The sequence below is a fragment of the Lottia gigantea genome, assembly GCF_000327385.1.
Source record: "Lottia gigantea unplaced genomic scaffold LOTGIsca_46, whole genome shotgun sequence".
In the NCBI taxonomy this organism is placed as follows: Eukaryota; Metazoa; Mollusca; class Gastropoda; family Lottiidae; genus Lottia; species Lottia gigantea.
Window position 1 is genome coordinate 790,372 of NW_008709614.1, and position 13,787 is coordinate 804,158.

At 32.4% G+C, this 13,787-nt stretch overlaps 2 protein-coding genes across 2 annotated transcripts; both read left to right on the plus strand.

The window, feature by feature from the left end:
* The first annotated feature begins 1,230 nt into the window (after positions 1 to 1,230).
* On the plus strand, positions 1,231 to 5,308 carry LOTGIDRAFT_234024 (hypothetical protein). Its single transcript, XM_009061119.1, has 7 exons — positions 1,231 to 1,276; positions 1,364 to 1,445; positions 2,314 to 2,484; positions 2,923 to 3,016; positions 3,380 to 3,417; positions 3,733 to 4,358; positions 4,683 to 5,308. Exons 1-7 carry the CDS (start codon positions 1,240 to 1,242, stop codon positions 5,153 to 5,155), a joined length of 1,521 nt encoding a protein of 506 aa, XP_009059367.1. The 5' UTR covers positions 1,231 to 1,239; the 3' UTR covers positions 5,156 to 5,308.
* Positions 5,309 to 9,496: 4,188 nt separating this feature from the next.
* On the plus strand, positions 9,497 to 13,592 carry LOTGIDRAFT_206771 (hypothetical protein; the record flags this gene model as incomplete). The annotated part of the gene is made up of 8 exons (XM_009061120.1): positions 9,497 to 9,642; positions 10,127 to 10,233; positions 10,603 to 10,667; positions 11,434 to 11,711; positions 11,959 to 12,184; positions 12,489 to 12,707; positions 12,903 to 13,063; positions 13,430 to 13,592. The coding sequence occupies 8 exons, from the start codon at positions 9,497 to 9,499 to the stop codon at positions 13,527 to 13,529; spliced, it is 1,302 nt and encodes a 433-aa protein (XP_009059368.1). The 3' UTR covers positions 13,530 to 13,592.
* Between the last annotated feature and the right edge of the window lie 195 nt (positions 13,593 to 13,787).

Genomic DNA, 13,787 nt, shown 5'->3' on the forward strand with positions numbered 1-13,787 from the left:
TCATTATATAGGTAGGGCTAATAATCAGAATTCAATTTCCCAAATTTTTTTTATGCCAATGTACCCTCAAAATGAAAATTGGCTTAGTCTTTTCAAAAAAAATCAAATTATGTAAAAACTTTGTTCCTATTTCTGGCAAGAGCTTTAAAAAGAGAATTTCAGTTCCTATATTTGGAATACAAGTGATTGTTTAATAAAAAGATTATGGTAAGGCCTAAGAAAGTGTATCTAATTTGTTGACATATGAGAGGTCTATATCAATTGTACTTAGCCTTGAGGGTATAATATAACTCAAACTATTCTCAAGACAATCTAATTGATAGATCACTTGTCCAGATTTTTCACTTCATTGATTTGTGGTAAGAGAGGTGAGAAAACACCTGCCTCGACACCTTAATTAATCAATTAATTAATTTGATTATAAACAATTTCAAGAAATATGTTCAGCATTAGCCTTCAGATATTTTGCACTCTAAAATACCACATGAGCTAGGTCTGTCATAAAGCTAAAGCCTAATAATGCATATAAATAAGATTAGTTCAAATTTCAGAAAGGCCTCTTATATATATCAAACTAAAATGAGCTTTTTGATCTTGGACAAATTGTTTCCTACCAACACAATGTCATAAGAATGAAGTAAGATAAAAAAAATTGAAAATTGGTGAATATTTACCTATTATACTGTTACGTACCTGTAGTGGTGACATCAAAGAATATTACACCTGTACAAGATAATTACAAATAAATCACAAATCTTCAAAAACAAATAATTAATTTTTGATAATTTCACCCACCTTGAACATATAAATGTCTAAAAACTGTAAAGTAATTAATTCGTCACTCCTTCTTACTTCGAAATGTTAAAAAGTGGGTTGATTCAATTTAGTCTCTAGCTAGCGCCATATTTACAAACTATTTTCTAATAATAGAATTAGACCTATTTAATGGACTAACACATTTATAGTTGTAGGGGTATAAGATTAATTAAATTTTAAAATGGAAAATGAAATAGATTTCATTTTATACTCATTATACCCGACAATAACAATCGATATTTTATTGCCGTAATGATAATTATTTTGAATTGAAATTAACTGGGCAAAAAGTAAAATTAAACAATTGAAATATTATAATGCCATTATCCCCCTCTAGTAGAGTCCATTATTATGAGACTTACGTCACTTCCCCCGCCGCCATTTCTGACCTTGATGGTACGCGATACGAGTTCAGTGACCAACATGGATAATTTAGAAGATATTTCGGACGCTTTATATGGTATGAATAAAACAGTTTTAACTCTATACTGTAGGCAATATTTGTTTGTGTAATTTTAGACTATAATCCTGTATATTTTCTTTCCAGATTTTCAGAAAAAGCTTCCGAAAGAATTTCCACCATTGTTGAACGAATATTTGTGTCATGTGGCTAAGACAGGACAGACATTGTAAGTTTTTAATTGTAAACAATGACAACAATTATATAAATTTACTCATTAATCTATCTCACAAACAATGCCTAAATCTTATACTAATAATTTGATTTTAACACCTATTCTATATGTTGTTCAAGAGGCATTATTTTGGTTAGTGAAATGTAAACAAACCAATCAAAACACTCAGAATAAATAAAGCACTGACTCAACTGTCAGTGTCAATAATCTACATGCCAAAACCTGAAACCATAACGGCATGTGCATGTAATATTTATGAAATAGAAACATACTAGTATCAGTTATACCCCTAATAGGCCTGCCACTCAATGGCCGCTTCTTTCAGTATCATAAATTGCCAATTGCCATGGCAGTGTTATTAAGGGCGCTTAACCACATTGAAATCATATGCTTTGGCAAACCTATCGGTAATGTTTTCAATGGTTTGGAATTTAAAGGAACAGGTGCGCTATTTTAGTCTTCATAAGTACGGTACTAGCAATGCATGAAAATCACATAACTCCGTAAAAATGCTTCATACCGGTACTAGGAATTTTACTCACTATTTCTATATGTCTTTTCTATAATCACAGAGTATCTTTAAATGATGAGCTGTCATTTGAACATTCAAATATGGATAATTCTCAACACACTTGGATTTGAAGGCCCAAGTGTCGACGGTGAGCTGTGAACACTATTACTGATTGGCTTACCTAAAAACATTCCTGTTTCTGAGATTAAAGTATGGTTGGTCAAACAAATGCAGCATCTGTCCTAATAAGTTCTAGTTCTCGAATTGGATTTTCTCTACTTATAGGTTTACCAGCTTCCTTTATATTTTGTAATATTGAGCCAAGAACTGTACATTTGATATTATTTTTAGGTTTCCTTGGGAAAGATTGAAGACATTTCTGAGAGCCAAGTTAGATGACGTCATGGTAAAATATAACGCTGATTTACCCTCAGACCATTTAGTCAATAGTCCAAATGTTGAAAATGCCAAGTTTGCAGAAATGAGAGATAGAATTTTAGTTGCATTTGAAAAATTTTCTGGGTAAGATTACTTTCCTTTTGTTAAAAGGTTTAAAGATCTGACTTTCTCCACTCTCTAGTCAGTGATGCAGATAAATGTAATTGGCATGAAAATGTGTACCGGTATTAAAATTTGTTTGGATGGGACTAAAATTAAGGCTCCACTGTACTACAAACTTGTCCTATCTCTGAAAAAGCCCTTTATAGCATACTGTGTTACTCATCTTAATTGTCTGAAAAAAGAAGTAGACGAGTAGCACATAACGTATTTAAGTTTTTTTCTCCTTAGAAAAAGATGACTTCAAAACCTTTTGTACGGTATTAATCTTTCTCAACGTATTCCTGCCCATTTACTGTTGGAACAATTGAGAGCTTATTTAAGTCATTGTTATTGGTGAGTAATGTCCTGCTCCAAGCAACACCTTTTCTATCAATTGATTGTAAATATTGAATGTTTCAGGGCACCTTTTACTGTTCAAAGGCTTTGTGAATTGATAATAGAACCAAAAAGACACTATAAAAGAACAGATAAATTCTTACGTGGAATTGAAAAGGTATGAATGAATTAGATTATTTAAAACAACTATTTTAATTTTCATGTAATATGAAGACAAACTGTTAATCAAAGAAAAAGTTGTGAACTGCAACTGAAACACTGAAAGATTGATTGATATTAAAAGTTCAGTTGTAATGTGTTCTGGTCCTAAAAGTTAACACTGATTAGTTAGACCATACATTCTGTAAATATGTGCCAAATTGGGAAGTCAATAAGATCAGTAGGAATCTACAGTTAAAAAAAGTTTTCATAGTAAAAAATCTTGTAAGTTTCAATTCAGCTTCAGCACCATTACCTTACATACAATTACAGGTATGTAATAACATTTAAGGAAATAATTGAGTAAATATTGTACTTTCAGAATGTATTAGTTGTAAGTACTGTTGATCCTCTTGGAAGGTAAGTTTAAACCCTTTTACATACCTTCAAATAATCAACTGTATTTTGTGTTGAAGGAATTAAGCCAATGCTGGCCTTGTACAGCCTTTCATAGCGATAGCGCCTTGCTTGCATTGAAAAGTATGGGTTTAAAAATAGGAAACTCTTAATAAGTTCAGGAAAATGTAATGCCTGTCTATAATCAATTTGAGCCTTTTTTTTTTTGAATATTTTGCAATTTGTCGCAATTCAGTGCTTTTTATCATTTGTGGTTCAGAAATGTGCTCAGCTCCAATATATTTCGAAAGTATGTTATAATTCTCATTAAAATTTTAGGAAAATTGTTTGTGAAAGTCCAAAGAATCTAGTGAATGGATTAGATGCTAATGGAGAGGAGGTTGTACAAACAGAAGAAAATGTACCTGCACAGATAGAAAACTGGGCTACAGATGAAGTGTCTGCATCATGGCCTGCTGAATCAACCAGTAATAATAATAGTCAAAGTCAAACCTCTTCATCTTCAGTTCACAATGGAGAGGGAGATAACTCTACTCATCAAACAACTGACAACACACCCTCACAATCAACAGACTCCTCATTAATTACCTCTCATCCGAAAGGCGATTCTATTTCATCCAATTCATCTTCGTTAGGGGAGGCAACTCCAACTACATCCCAAGATAACTTGCACACAACCAAATTAATTGACAATGTGACAAACGAGACTGACAATAACGACAATTGTACTACAGAGCCTGTATCCAGTATTAGTGAAGAGAACAGTATTCATGTAACACCTAGTCCAGGCAAAGCAGTGGAGATACATGTTTCTGCTAGTGATATTCCTGTGGAAATAACAACCAGTGATATTCGTGTAGAAATATCAACTAGTGAAGTCCCTGCTGTTGATTCAGTCAGTGATATGTCAGACAATGTCATTCAAAATCCTATAGAAAGTGCAGGTAGGTTGAACATGATTCTTATGAAATATTGATAGACATGCTTTCATTTGTCATTTAATTCTGTATGAGAGATCAGGGCTAGACTCTCTTCTGAACGTGTTATGCTTGTTTAAAGGCAAGAGCCATTAAATGATTTGCTTTCCTAGCTTTCCTTCAGCTTGTACTATTAACTTGCTGGAGAGGATTATAATTTGATCTAATCCAAAAGTTGTAATTGTCATTCCATATTTTTACGCATATATTGTCATTTTTTTCTTGGTTTAACTAAATGCTGAAGTTGGCATGTTTTGATATAACCTCTAATCACTAAAAATCTATTTACAGCATCTACAAATACACAAACTGAAGAATCAGTCACTACTACAGCAAATAATTCGAGCCCGTCCAGAAATAACAGTGATCAGCAATCAGAAACAAGGGAAGCAACTGATGGAGCAGTTACCTCATCAGAATCAGCAGACAATCAATCATCAGAAACATTACACAGTGACGACAATAAAAACTTAGATACTTCTATCTCACAGTCAGATAATCAACCATTTTCAGCAAATAATGTTCAGGATAACTCAGCAGATAACTTGACATCAGACAATGTGACATCCTCAGACAATGCAAGTGATAAAATTGGCCATTCAGAAAATATGGAGTCTGACACGAATGAAGCCTGCTCTGAACAATCTGTGATAACTGAGTCAGTTCAAAACTCTGAAGTTGAGTCACCAGAGGTTTCTAATACATCAAACATTGAAAAGTCATCCGAAGTTTCACGTTCGGAGGAACCAATGGAGCAGGATTAATTCTAATATATTTTTGGTGCAAATTTTAGGCCAGTCAGCTTGTCTGATAGATTTAGATAAAGTTCAGATTTATATGGTTGGTTGAAACTATCAGTGCTTAAAAGACATCAGGTCATTTTTTAACCTAAAGTGGCAATTCTTTGTATATTGTATACAATAAGTAGATATTTTTAGAAACATCATCAACACATCAAAGTATTAAGAATAATTAAATTATTTTGTTTTCATTTTACACCAATACATCATTGTTCATTTTCTAGAAAATAAAACTAAAGTAAATACCTCGTTTGGTGTAAAATATTTCATTCAATTTGTATATTTGGAAATCATAATTTCATTTTCTCATCTACGAGGTTTTATTGCTGGTAAAATATTATGTTGATTTACATGCTATGCTGCTATTAATGGAAGAAAAATATCACATCAATAATCGTAAAGGGTGAATCTGTCCCTCCTACATATTCTATATAGCCTGTATTTATCAAATTTGTGAAAAAATATATGTAAGCTAGCTTATTTTGAGTGACAGCTTTTACCAGTTATGATGGCCCTTTCTTTAATTAGACAGCCAACATAACATTTGATGACTTATTCAAGATTTAAATAACACTGTTAACTTGTTAATTTAATTATGAGAATTTTGAAAAGTGTGCCAATTTCCTTCAAAATAGGTTTATCAAATTATTTTCAGTGGATTTGAAAATCAAAAATTAAGAAAATATTTTTAGAGTCCTTGTTAAATGCATTCAGCTAGCTCATGGTTATCTGGAACAGCCAACTAACTATCTCATGGTGTTGTTTTAACATTTCTGTACAGATGGTTGTAGTGGTCAAGCAAGTATATTTGTCTATAAGGGACAAATTAAAACTTAGATAGGAGCAGTATACTATAATTTGAGGTAGAATGGTTTCTTTGGGTATGATGTTGCATGCTTTCTGACACAAAATTAGATGTCTCTTAAGAAAAAGTATTTCCTTTGAAGATAAAAGGGAGAATAAAGCACTTTGGTGTGTTGTGCAATAGCAGTGATATGTTACAACATTTATAGTTATCTTCAATTTGTGCAGTGATGTCTTCTGTTCATGTCTGTTCCCATTCTCATTGTATGTATAATATCTATTATGAATTAAAAATGAATAAATGTATTTAATTTTAATGAGAATGTTTCAATTCGGGTTAAAGAAAAGATCCATTTAAGGATAGCAAGGTAGCATATGCCCACTGCTTCAGTCAAGGAACATGCATATAAGATTGAAGTTATGAGATCATAGCAAGCAACATAGCATACTCCTATAAGTTTCATTCATATAGTATCAAAACTGAAGCAGTGCTAACAGGCTGATTTAAAAGTATTAAGAAACTTTAAGGTCCAACTTTACATTTCTATGCACCCAAAATCATAACAACCCAAAAGAATTATACATTCTTTATAACAAATTTAAGTAGAATGTATGTCAAAGACTGTCATCTAAGACTAATTTAGTTTATACACAAGGAAAATGTTTTAAACAATTGAGTTTATTAAAATAATGATTTATCATGGTAACATATATGCAATCATTAATAAAAATCAACTAACAAAATAAGATACATGATAACTGTTGAAGGTTGCAATGAAAGATACAAGCACCTAAGAAAATAACATTTATATGGTTATAACTAGCAATGATCAAGAAAAAAAAATCAATTGCCATTTGAATACTATCTGACAACAGCTGCATGCTGAAAATAAAGGTCTATATTACTGAGCATAAATTATGACAGGCTATCCATGACCAGGAAGAGAAAACAGAAGCTAATTACTGATACATACAGCACAATCTACCAATTCATTTACATTAAACAATTTCAAAGTACAGAGCAAATATTGTTGAAATAATTAAAATCCCCTATTTTTCAATTAGTTGAAAGTTGAGTAAAGAGAGCATTCCTTATCTTATTTTGACATATAATTCAAATTCAACAAAATGTAAGAATATCTTTATAAAAGAAGCATTTGAACTTTATAATTATGTCAAATATACAATACAGCATAAGAAAATATTTACAATAAGTTAAATAAAACACAACAAACATTTGCGAAATCAAACTGAAATATCCACACAACAGTCCCCCACCTATTAGAATATATTAACACTATCATTTGAGTCTGAAATTCCGTTTCTTGAACACTTGAACACCGGATGAATTTGCAGGCAGAATCGAGAATTGGCTGTTACTGTTACTCACACTTGGTTGATGATGGATTATCTGACCGAGGACATTTACATCAATTTAGGTGATTTAAGAGTTTTATGATATATTTTTGATAGTTGTGATAGGAATCTATTAAACCCAAAAGTTTTTATTCGTATTATTCCTTTTTCATTCCATTCTTCCTCAATTTTACAAAAAGTTATCAGGAGGGGGCTGGTCCCAACCGTCGTTATTAGCCCGAACCAGCTCTTCTACGGGCAAAATAGCCCAAACAGGCACAAATTCCTAAAATACCAATTACTAGTCCAAGCACCAGAGCGATTCCATCACCGGCATCAAAAGCAGCAACGCCAGGAATTAAGAAAGCAAGAACAAAACTCACAAGTTGGAATACAAAATTGTCTGCCATCTTGAACAAACTCTAGCATGTGATGTGTCACATGACCATTAGCTCGTGAGATAACTCTTACAAATCTTTGTCTAGTCTTGTTTTTCCAGTAAGATGAAATCTGTTTTAAAGGGCACTGTTACATAAAATAGATTTAACTAATTATTTCAACAAAATAATAATAATTGATAATAGACTTATATTATGCTAGTAATGACAAATGAACAACTATAAAATACATAAATGGAGTCTTCAATTGATAATAACTTTAAGGAATAGCCTAACTGTCTGAAATCAAAATTAAGTTGCAATTATTTTCATCTAACCTAGATTCGGTGAAAAGAAAAAAAGAATTCCCCAAAATTTCTTTTGTTCCCTAATATTCGCATTGAATAGTGTTTTAGATTACCTTTTTCAACCTAAGGTAGTTTTTTCATATCGAAATTTCTGGATTGTTTTCTTTTAATTAATTTCAATCGTTGGAAGGCACAATTCGCAGCGGAATACGAAGTGTGAACATTGTCCATTGATTTATCAGTTGGGGTGAAATGCTGGGCTTAGTTTCCTCCACCAATTCTAAGATGATGTCGGATCTATCCATGACTCACTTTAAACTGGATAAAATTTAAATATATGTATACAATTTGATAATAGTTATCTCTAGTGATAGAATACAGGACAATATTGATCACATGCTGATAAGTTTATCTTAATTTCTTTACTCATTTTTCTCATAGTCATACATTTAATTAGTGTAGGCCTACGTAGTCAACCCAGATTAATAAAATACTCATGCGTCCAGTTTGACCCAACGAACTTAAACAATCTTTAATCAAGCCATTGTCGTGCTGCCTGTAAAACATTTTAAAAATACGACATTTATTATTTGTAACACGGTTTGAACATCGTATAGATAAGATGTTTCCAGAATTTAATTATTACTAACTTAACTCTTAATAACCGGACACAGTTCTTCATGTCCCATTTTAACTGCTAAGTCGATATTTTGGTTTTTAGATTTACAAACGAGATAACCTATGGCGTGATAAAAGGAGGGCAAACCTTTTAGAAGACATGTATACATGGAACATTGTAACATGGTAAAAACTGATGTTTTACAATAGTAAATTATTTATTGTATCAGCAGTCAATATGTCCCTTCTCTAAAATGGACGAAATGGATGAAATAGTTGGGTCTGTTATAAGATGGCAGTTTTCTGTTTGGTTACATTGATAGCTCTTTAGATAAATTAGAAAGATAAAATTATCTCTTCAACTTTAAACAATGGCGACTGTGATAAGGAAAGTTCAAGCTGAAATCCTTCAGATTAAAGATTAGAGCCATATGACATGTGTTATAGTATTATTATTATAGCCTGTGTGTAACAGTTGTAGCAGACATAAGTTCTAAATAGACATACCTAGCCTATATCCTGCATGTATTGTAATTCTACTTGCCACTAACCTGTGCTATATTCATATATTTGTAAGTGTGCCATGTTTCTAATAAATGTAGGTCTAATTTAAGAGGTGACGTAAGGAAATTGTCCAGGATTTGAATGGAGAGAAGTGTGTTTTTAAGAAAAGCAATCGTGAAAACTGCTAATTGTATTTAGATATACAGCAGTTATGGAGGATTATTTGAGTCACGTCTGCTTTTCATATTTTAAAGGATGTAAGAGTTGAATGGTGAAAACAAGAACCAACAAACTCATCTAGCTTACAGAAACCAAATAATTAGGAGACACAAATCAAAATGTCCAAGTATAAACTACTTATACAGTCAGCTAGCCAGATTGTACAGGTTGTAGATAATGGAGCAAGGATGTTATATGGTTTAGATATGAAACATATTGCTGTCTTAGAATCAACAGATCAGGGATACAGTATAATCATAGACAAGTAAGTAATATCAGTCTTGATATTGAAGGTCTTTGGTTCCGAATGCTTCGACCATCAGTCGTGCACTATTTGCACGTTCAACAAGGAATCCTTGTAAAAACCTCGCTGTGTGCCCTTTACTTCGGCGGGTTCCAGATTAGTAACTCAGATAACAGAATCTCACAGGCCAGGTCAAACCTGTTGTCCACGTGCGAGATAGAATCTCTGTTTGATATTCTAAAGCCATAAGGCTATTGTCCATTATAATAGGATGAATATAGTTTAATTAGTTAACATCAGCACTATTTTTAATTATCAGATTATGATATCGCCATCGTCATTGTCCAATACATTGTTCATGCAAGTGCATGAAAGTGAGGAATACAGCATACTGTGTTCCCGAATTTTACTAAGATCACCGAGTAAGCCACCCTTCATAACACACAACTTATTAAAAATTATTTAAATGAACTTGATATGATTCTTGTATGATGTCGTGTTTCAGTGATGGTAGAATACATGATATTGACCTTGATGATGTTATTAATAAGAAATATAAAGAAGACACATTCCACCATGTAATTAATGCCAGGGGTAAAAGTATAATTCCAGGTGCAGTACGCCTCTTTCATCTTTGGAATTGAAATTAATGTGCGCAGTCAAAAGTCTATTGTTAACGTTTTTTTTTTTGGTGTCCAACCAGTCACCGGATTGGAAGCAACTTTCATTCCAAAAAACCAAATAAGAACTGTTACAAATTCATACCAACAATCCACACAATCTGACGACAGAAAACTGACATTGTAGATGCTGTATCGTACATAATATAGGATTTTAACATATGAATAGTTTATAATTCATTAAACAATTAGTAAGTATGATTTGATCAAGAAAATTGAGTAAAGACATCTTTACGATTTGCTAGATATTTATAGTAATGCGTAGAATTGAACCACCTGGCTTTAAACCATCTTATTTTAGGTTTCGTTGATGCTCACACACATCCGGTTTGGGCTGGTGATAGAGTTCATGAATTTGAAATGAAGGTGAATATAATTTTATTTTCACAGCTTCATACATTTTGCACAAAACAATTAATAAATTGTTAATATATAATAAAAACCTAAATAAATATTGGCTGCTACAGTGTAATAGGAAATTGGTGATGCAAGGAACTCTTAAAGCGGCATATTTTTAAAATAGGATGGGAATGCTAGGTGCTCAAATTAATGAAAACTATAGACCATAATCTCGCCAAATGTGTAGTATATTGGTGTATATTGTTAAACTATTAATTAAAGGTTTACGTAAACCTTTTAAAATCGCTATGTTTTGGGTTGCTTTTCTTGTAAAAATTACAACGTTAAAGATGGGTTCCCTCAGTTTCATTTATGAAAATGAAAATGCTAATACTTATATGAATAGAAAGTAGAGGTGTTCTAATAACTTGGAAAATACCAGTTTGACTCACATGTCCATAATTAATTCATAATTAGCTAAATTGGAAGAGAATTACCAGCAGAATTCCAATGAGTGACCTATCAAGAGAGGTCCAAAAAGATTTTTTTTTTGTTTATCTAGACTGTACATACATGGACACTTATGATTGGTTAAAACTCTTAATTATATACAATAAGAATATAATGATATCATTAAGAATACATGATAATTCATTAAAAACACCAATAAATCAAATAGTTTGCTTAATTTGACACTAAAAAATAAGGAAACCCGTCTTTAATTATAATGAAATTTTGTACATATCGTCTCTTACTAAAATCCACTAAATTAGCGTATTCATGTACATTGTAGCTTGGTGGCGCATCGTATATGGACGTACACGAAGCTGGTGGTGGAATCAACTTTACGGTAGAGAAAACCCGAGAAGCTGATGAAGAAGAACTATATTCATCGTTTGAAAAGCGGTTAAAGTGTATGAGAGAAGCAGGGACTACTCTAGTAGAATGTAAAAGTGGTTATGGGTTAGATACAGAGAATGAAATTAAAATGTTACATGTAATAGAGAGAGGTCGAAGGAACTTTGGTATCGATATATCGAGTACTTATTGTGGAGCACATGCTGTACCAAAGTAAGTCCCTGGCATTTAAACTAAAATCGGTCTTCGGAACTCCAGAATTTAATACTTCTTAATTTGTTTCTTTAAACTCTATTTGAAAAAGTGTCTGTTCTCCGCTCATTAATTTGTTAATATTAGTTGTTGGATGAGAACGTCTTGTTTGGTAGGTATGCAGGAAATCAGAATAACCAAAACAAGGAATTCTAATTCTATTCTTCACTTATATACATATTTAACAAAAGAATACGGCTATTTTCAGGGGTAAAACAGCAGAAGAAGCTACAAAAGATGTTATAGACAGCCAGATACCAGCAATACAGAAACTCAGAGATCAGAAAAAACTACATGTTGATAATATTGATGTTTTCTGTGAAAAGGGGGTTTTTAATTTGGACCAATCTCGTAATATTCTCTTGGCAGGGAAAACAAACAGTTTACAAATAAACTTTCATGGTGATGAATTATTTCCATTGCACTCTGCTGAGGTAAAAATCAATTTTCAAATAAGAATTGTATGTTTATTGCCCTCTTACATTAATTGCAGAAATTAAGGTACTTCGGAGAAAATTGAATTTTCAAACTGAGAAAATTAAGCAGGTAAATAGTAAATATCCAAGTCCTTATCATTTCACCATAAAATTCGAACAAAAATTTCGACAGTGGACCATTTTCTATATCAATGCTTTAAACTAAGGACAATTTATTCCGGAGCCAGTGCTTACACTGTTTTGCTGTTATCGAAACATCACTTTAGTTTGAACATAGATCATATACGATTCTTTGATTTAGATGGGAGCAGAAATTGATGCTACAGCTATTAGTCATCTGGAAGAAATATCTGTAGAGGGAATGAAGGCTATGGCTAAATCTAAAACAATCGGAGTAATATTACCTACCACTGCCTATATATTAAGATTACCATTACCTCCAGTACGATCTCTAATTGAACATGGTGTTCCTGTAGCTCTTGGTACTGATTTCAATCCTAATGCTTATTGTTGTTCTATGGTAAGTTGAAATATTAAAAACGTCATTCAATCATAGAATTGCTCACATCTATCGTAATTTTGCGAGTTTCATTTAACTTTGCACTCGCTCATAAGAGTGATGACACATATTAAGTAAAGTTTCTCCAGTACTAATATTTATGTAAATGAGTGGCTCGTTAAGATTTTGATGATTTAACATTGATTAACCTTTCAGCCTCTTGTAATGCATCTAGCATGTGTATTGATGAAGATGACGCTGACAGAAGCTCTAGTAGCAGCAACTATTAATTCATCTGCATCATTAGGATTGTCACAGGATCATGGTTCAATAGAGATAGGCAAACTGGGTAATCTCCTCATATTGGACACAACAAAGTAAGTCATGTCCAGATTAGTGAGAAGAATAAATAAATATAAAGTGCATCGTTTCTGATCTGATCAAATAACAGTTAGAGTCGTCAACTCGGAAACAAAACTGTAACTTTAACAAAGACATTCAAGATTTAAGTTTTGTTTTGTAGCAATACTTGTAGTTCTACTTTTTCGGAATCACAGCTCTCTGATGTGGGGAACAACACCAAAGTAACTTATTGGCCCATACACGTCCTACCCAAAGGAAGCTGAATTAACACATCCAGTCGAATTGTAGTCTTAGCATTACCATTCTCGGTAACAACAATTGCCACAGTTATTCAAAATGAGCGTATGTAATTTGATATTTGCTTCCGTTTTGTCTTTCAGATGGCAGCATCTGATTTACCAACTGGGCTGCCATGATCAAGTTATAGAATCAGTCATTTGGCATGGTGACATTGTCCATAGACGACATGAACGTCAGTGATACATTTCCAGTCAAAATGCATTACATGTATTCAAATTAACAGCAATAAATAATTGCTTTTATTACTATTACTATTTCTTATTACTGATTATTACTTTTAGGATAAAGATTCCGGAATATTATAACAACTGAATGCGAAAAACGTATGTTTATATCGGTCTAAAAGTTCTATATTCATATAGCCGATATTGAAGTCAATCATCTGGTAGTGAAAATATAAAGACATTTAGTTTGAATATCGTCAATGTGATTAGTATG

Bases quoted from the DNA above. Each gene is read 5' to 3' on its own strand.
- LOTGIDRAFT_234024 (XM_009061119.1), top strand. From the start codon at position 1,240: ATGGATAATTTAGAAGATATTTCGGACGCTTTATATG. The intron at 2,485-2,922 runs GTAAGATTACTT...TGAATGTTTCAG, and splicing joins GCATTTGAAAAATTTTCTGG to GGCACCTTTTACTGTTCAAA. The intron at 3,418-3,732 runs GTAAGTTTAAAC...TTAAAATTTTAG, and splicing joins ACTGTTGATCCTCTTGGAAG to GAAAATTGTTTGTGAAAGTC.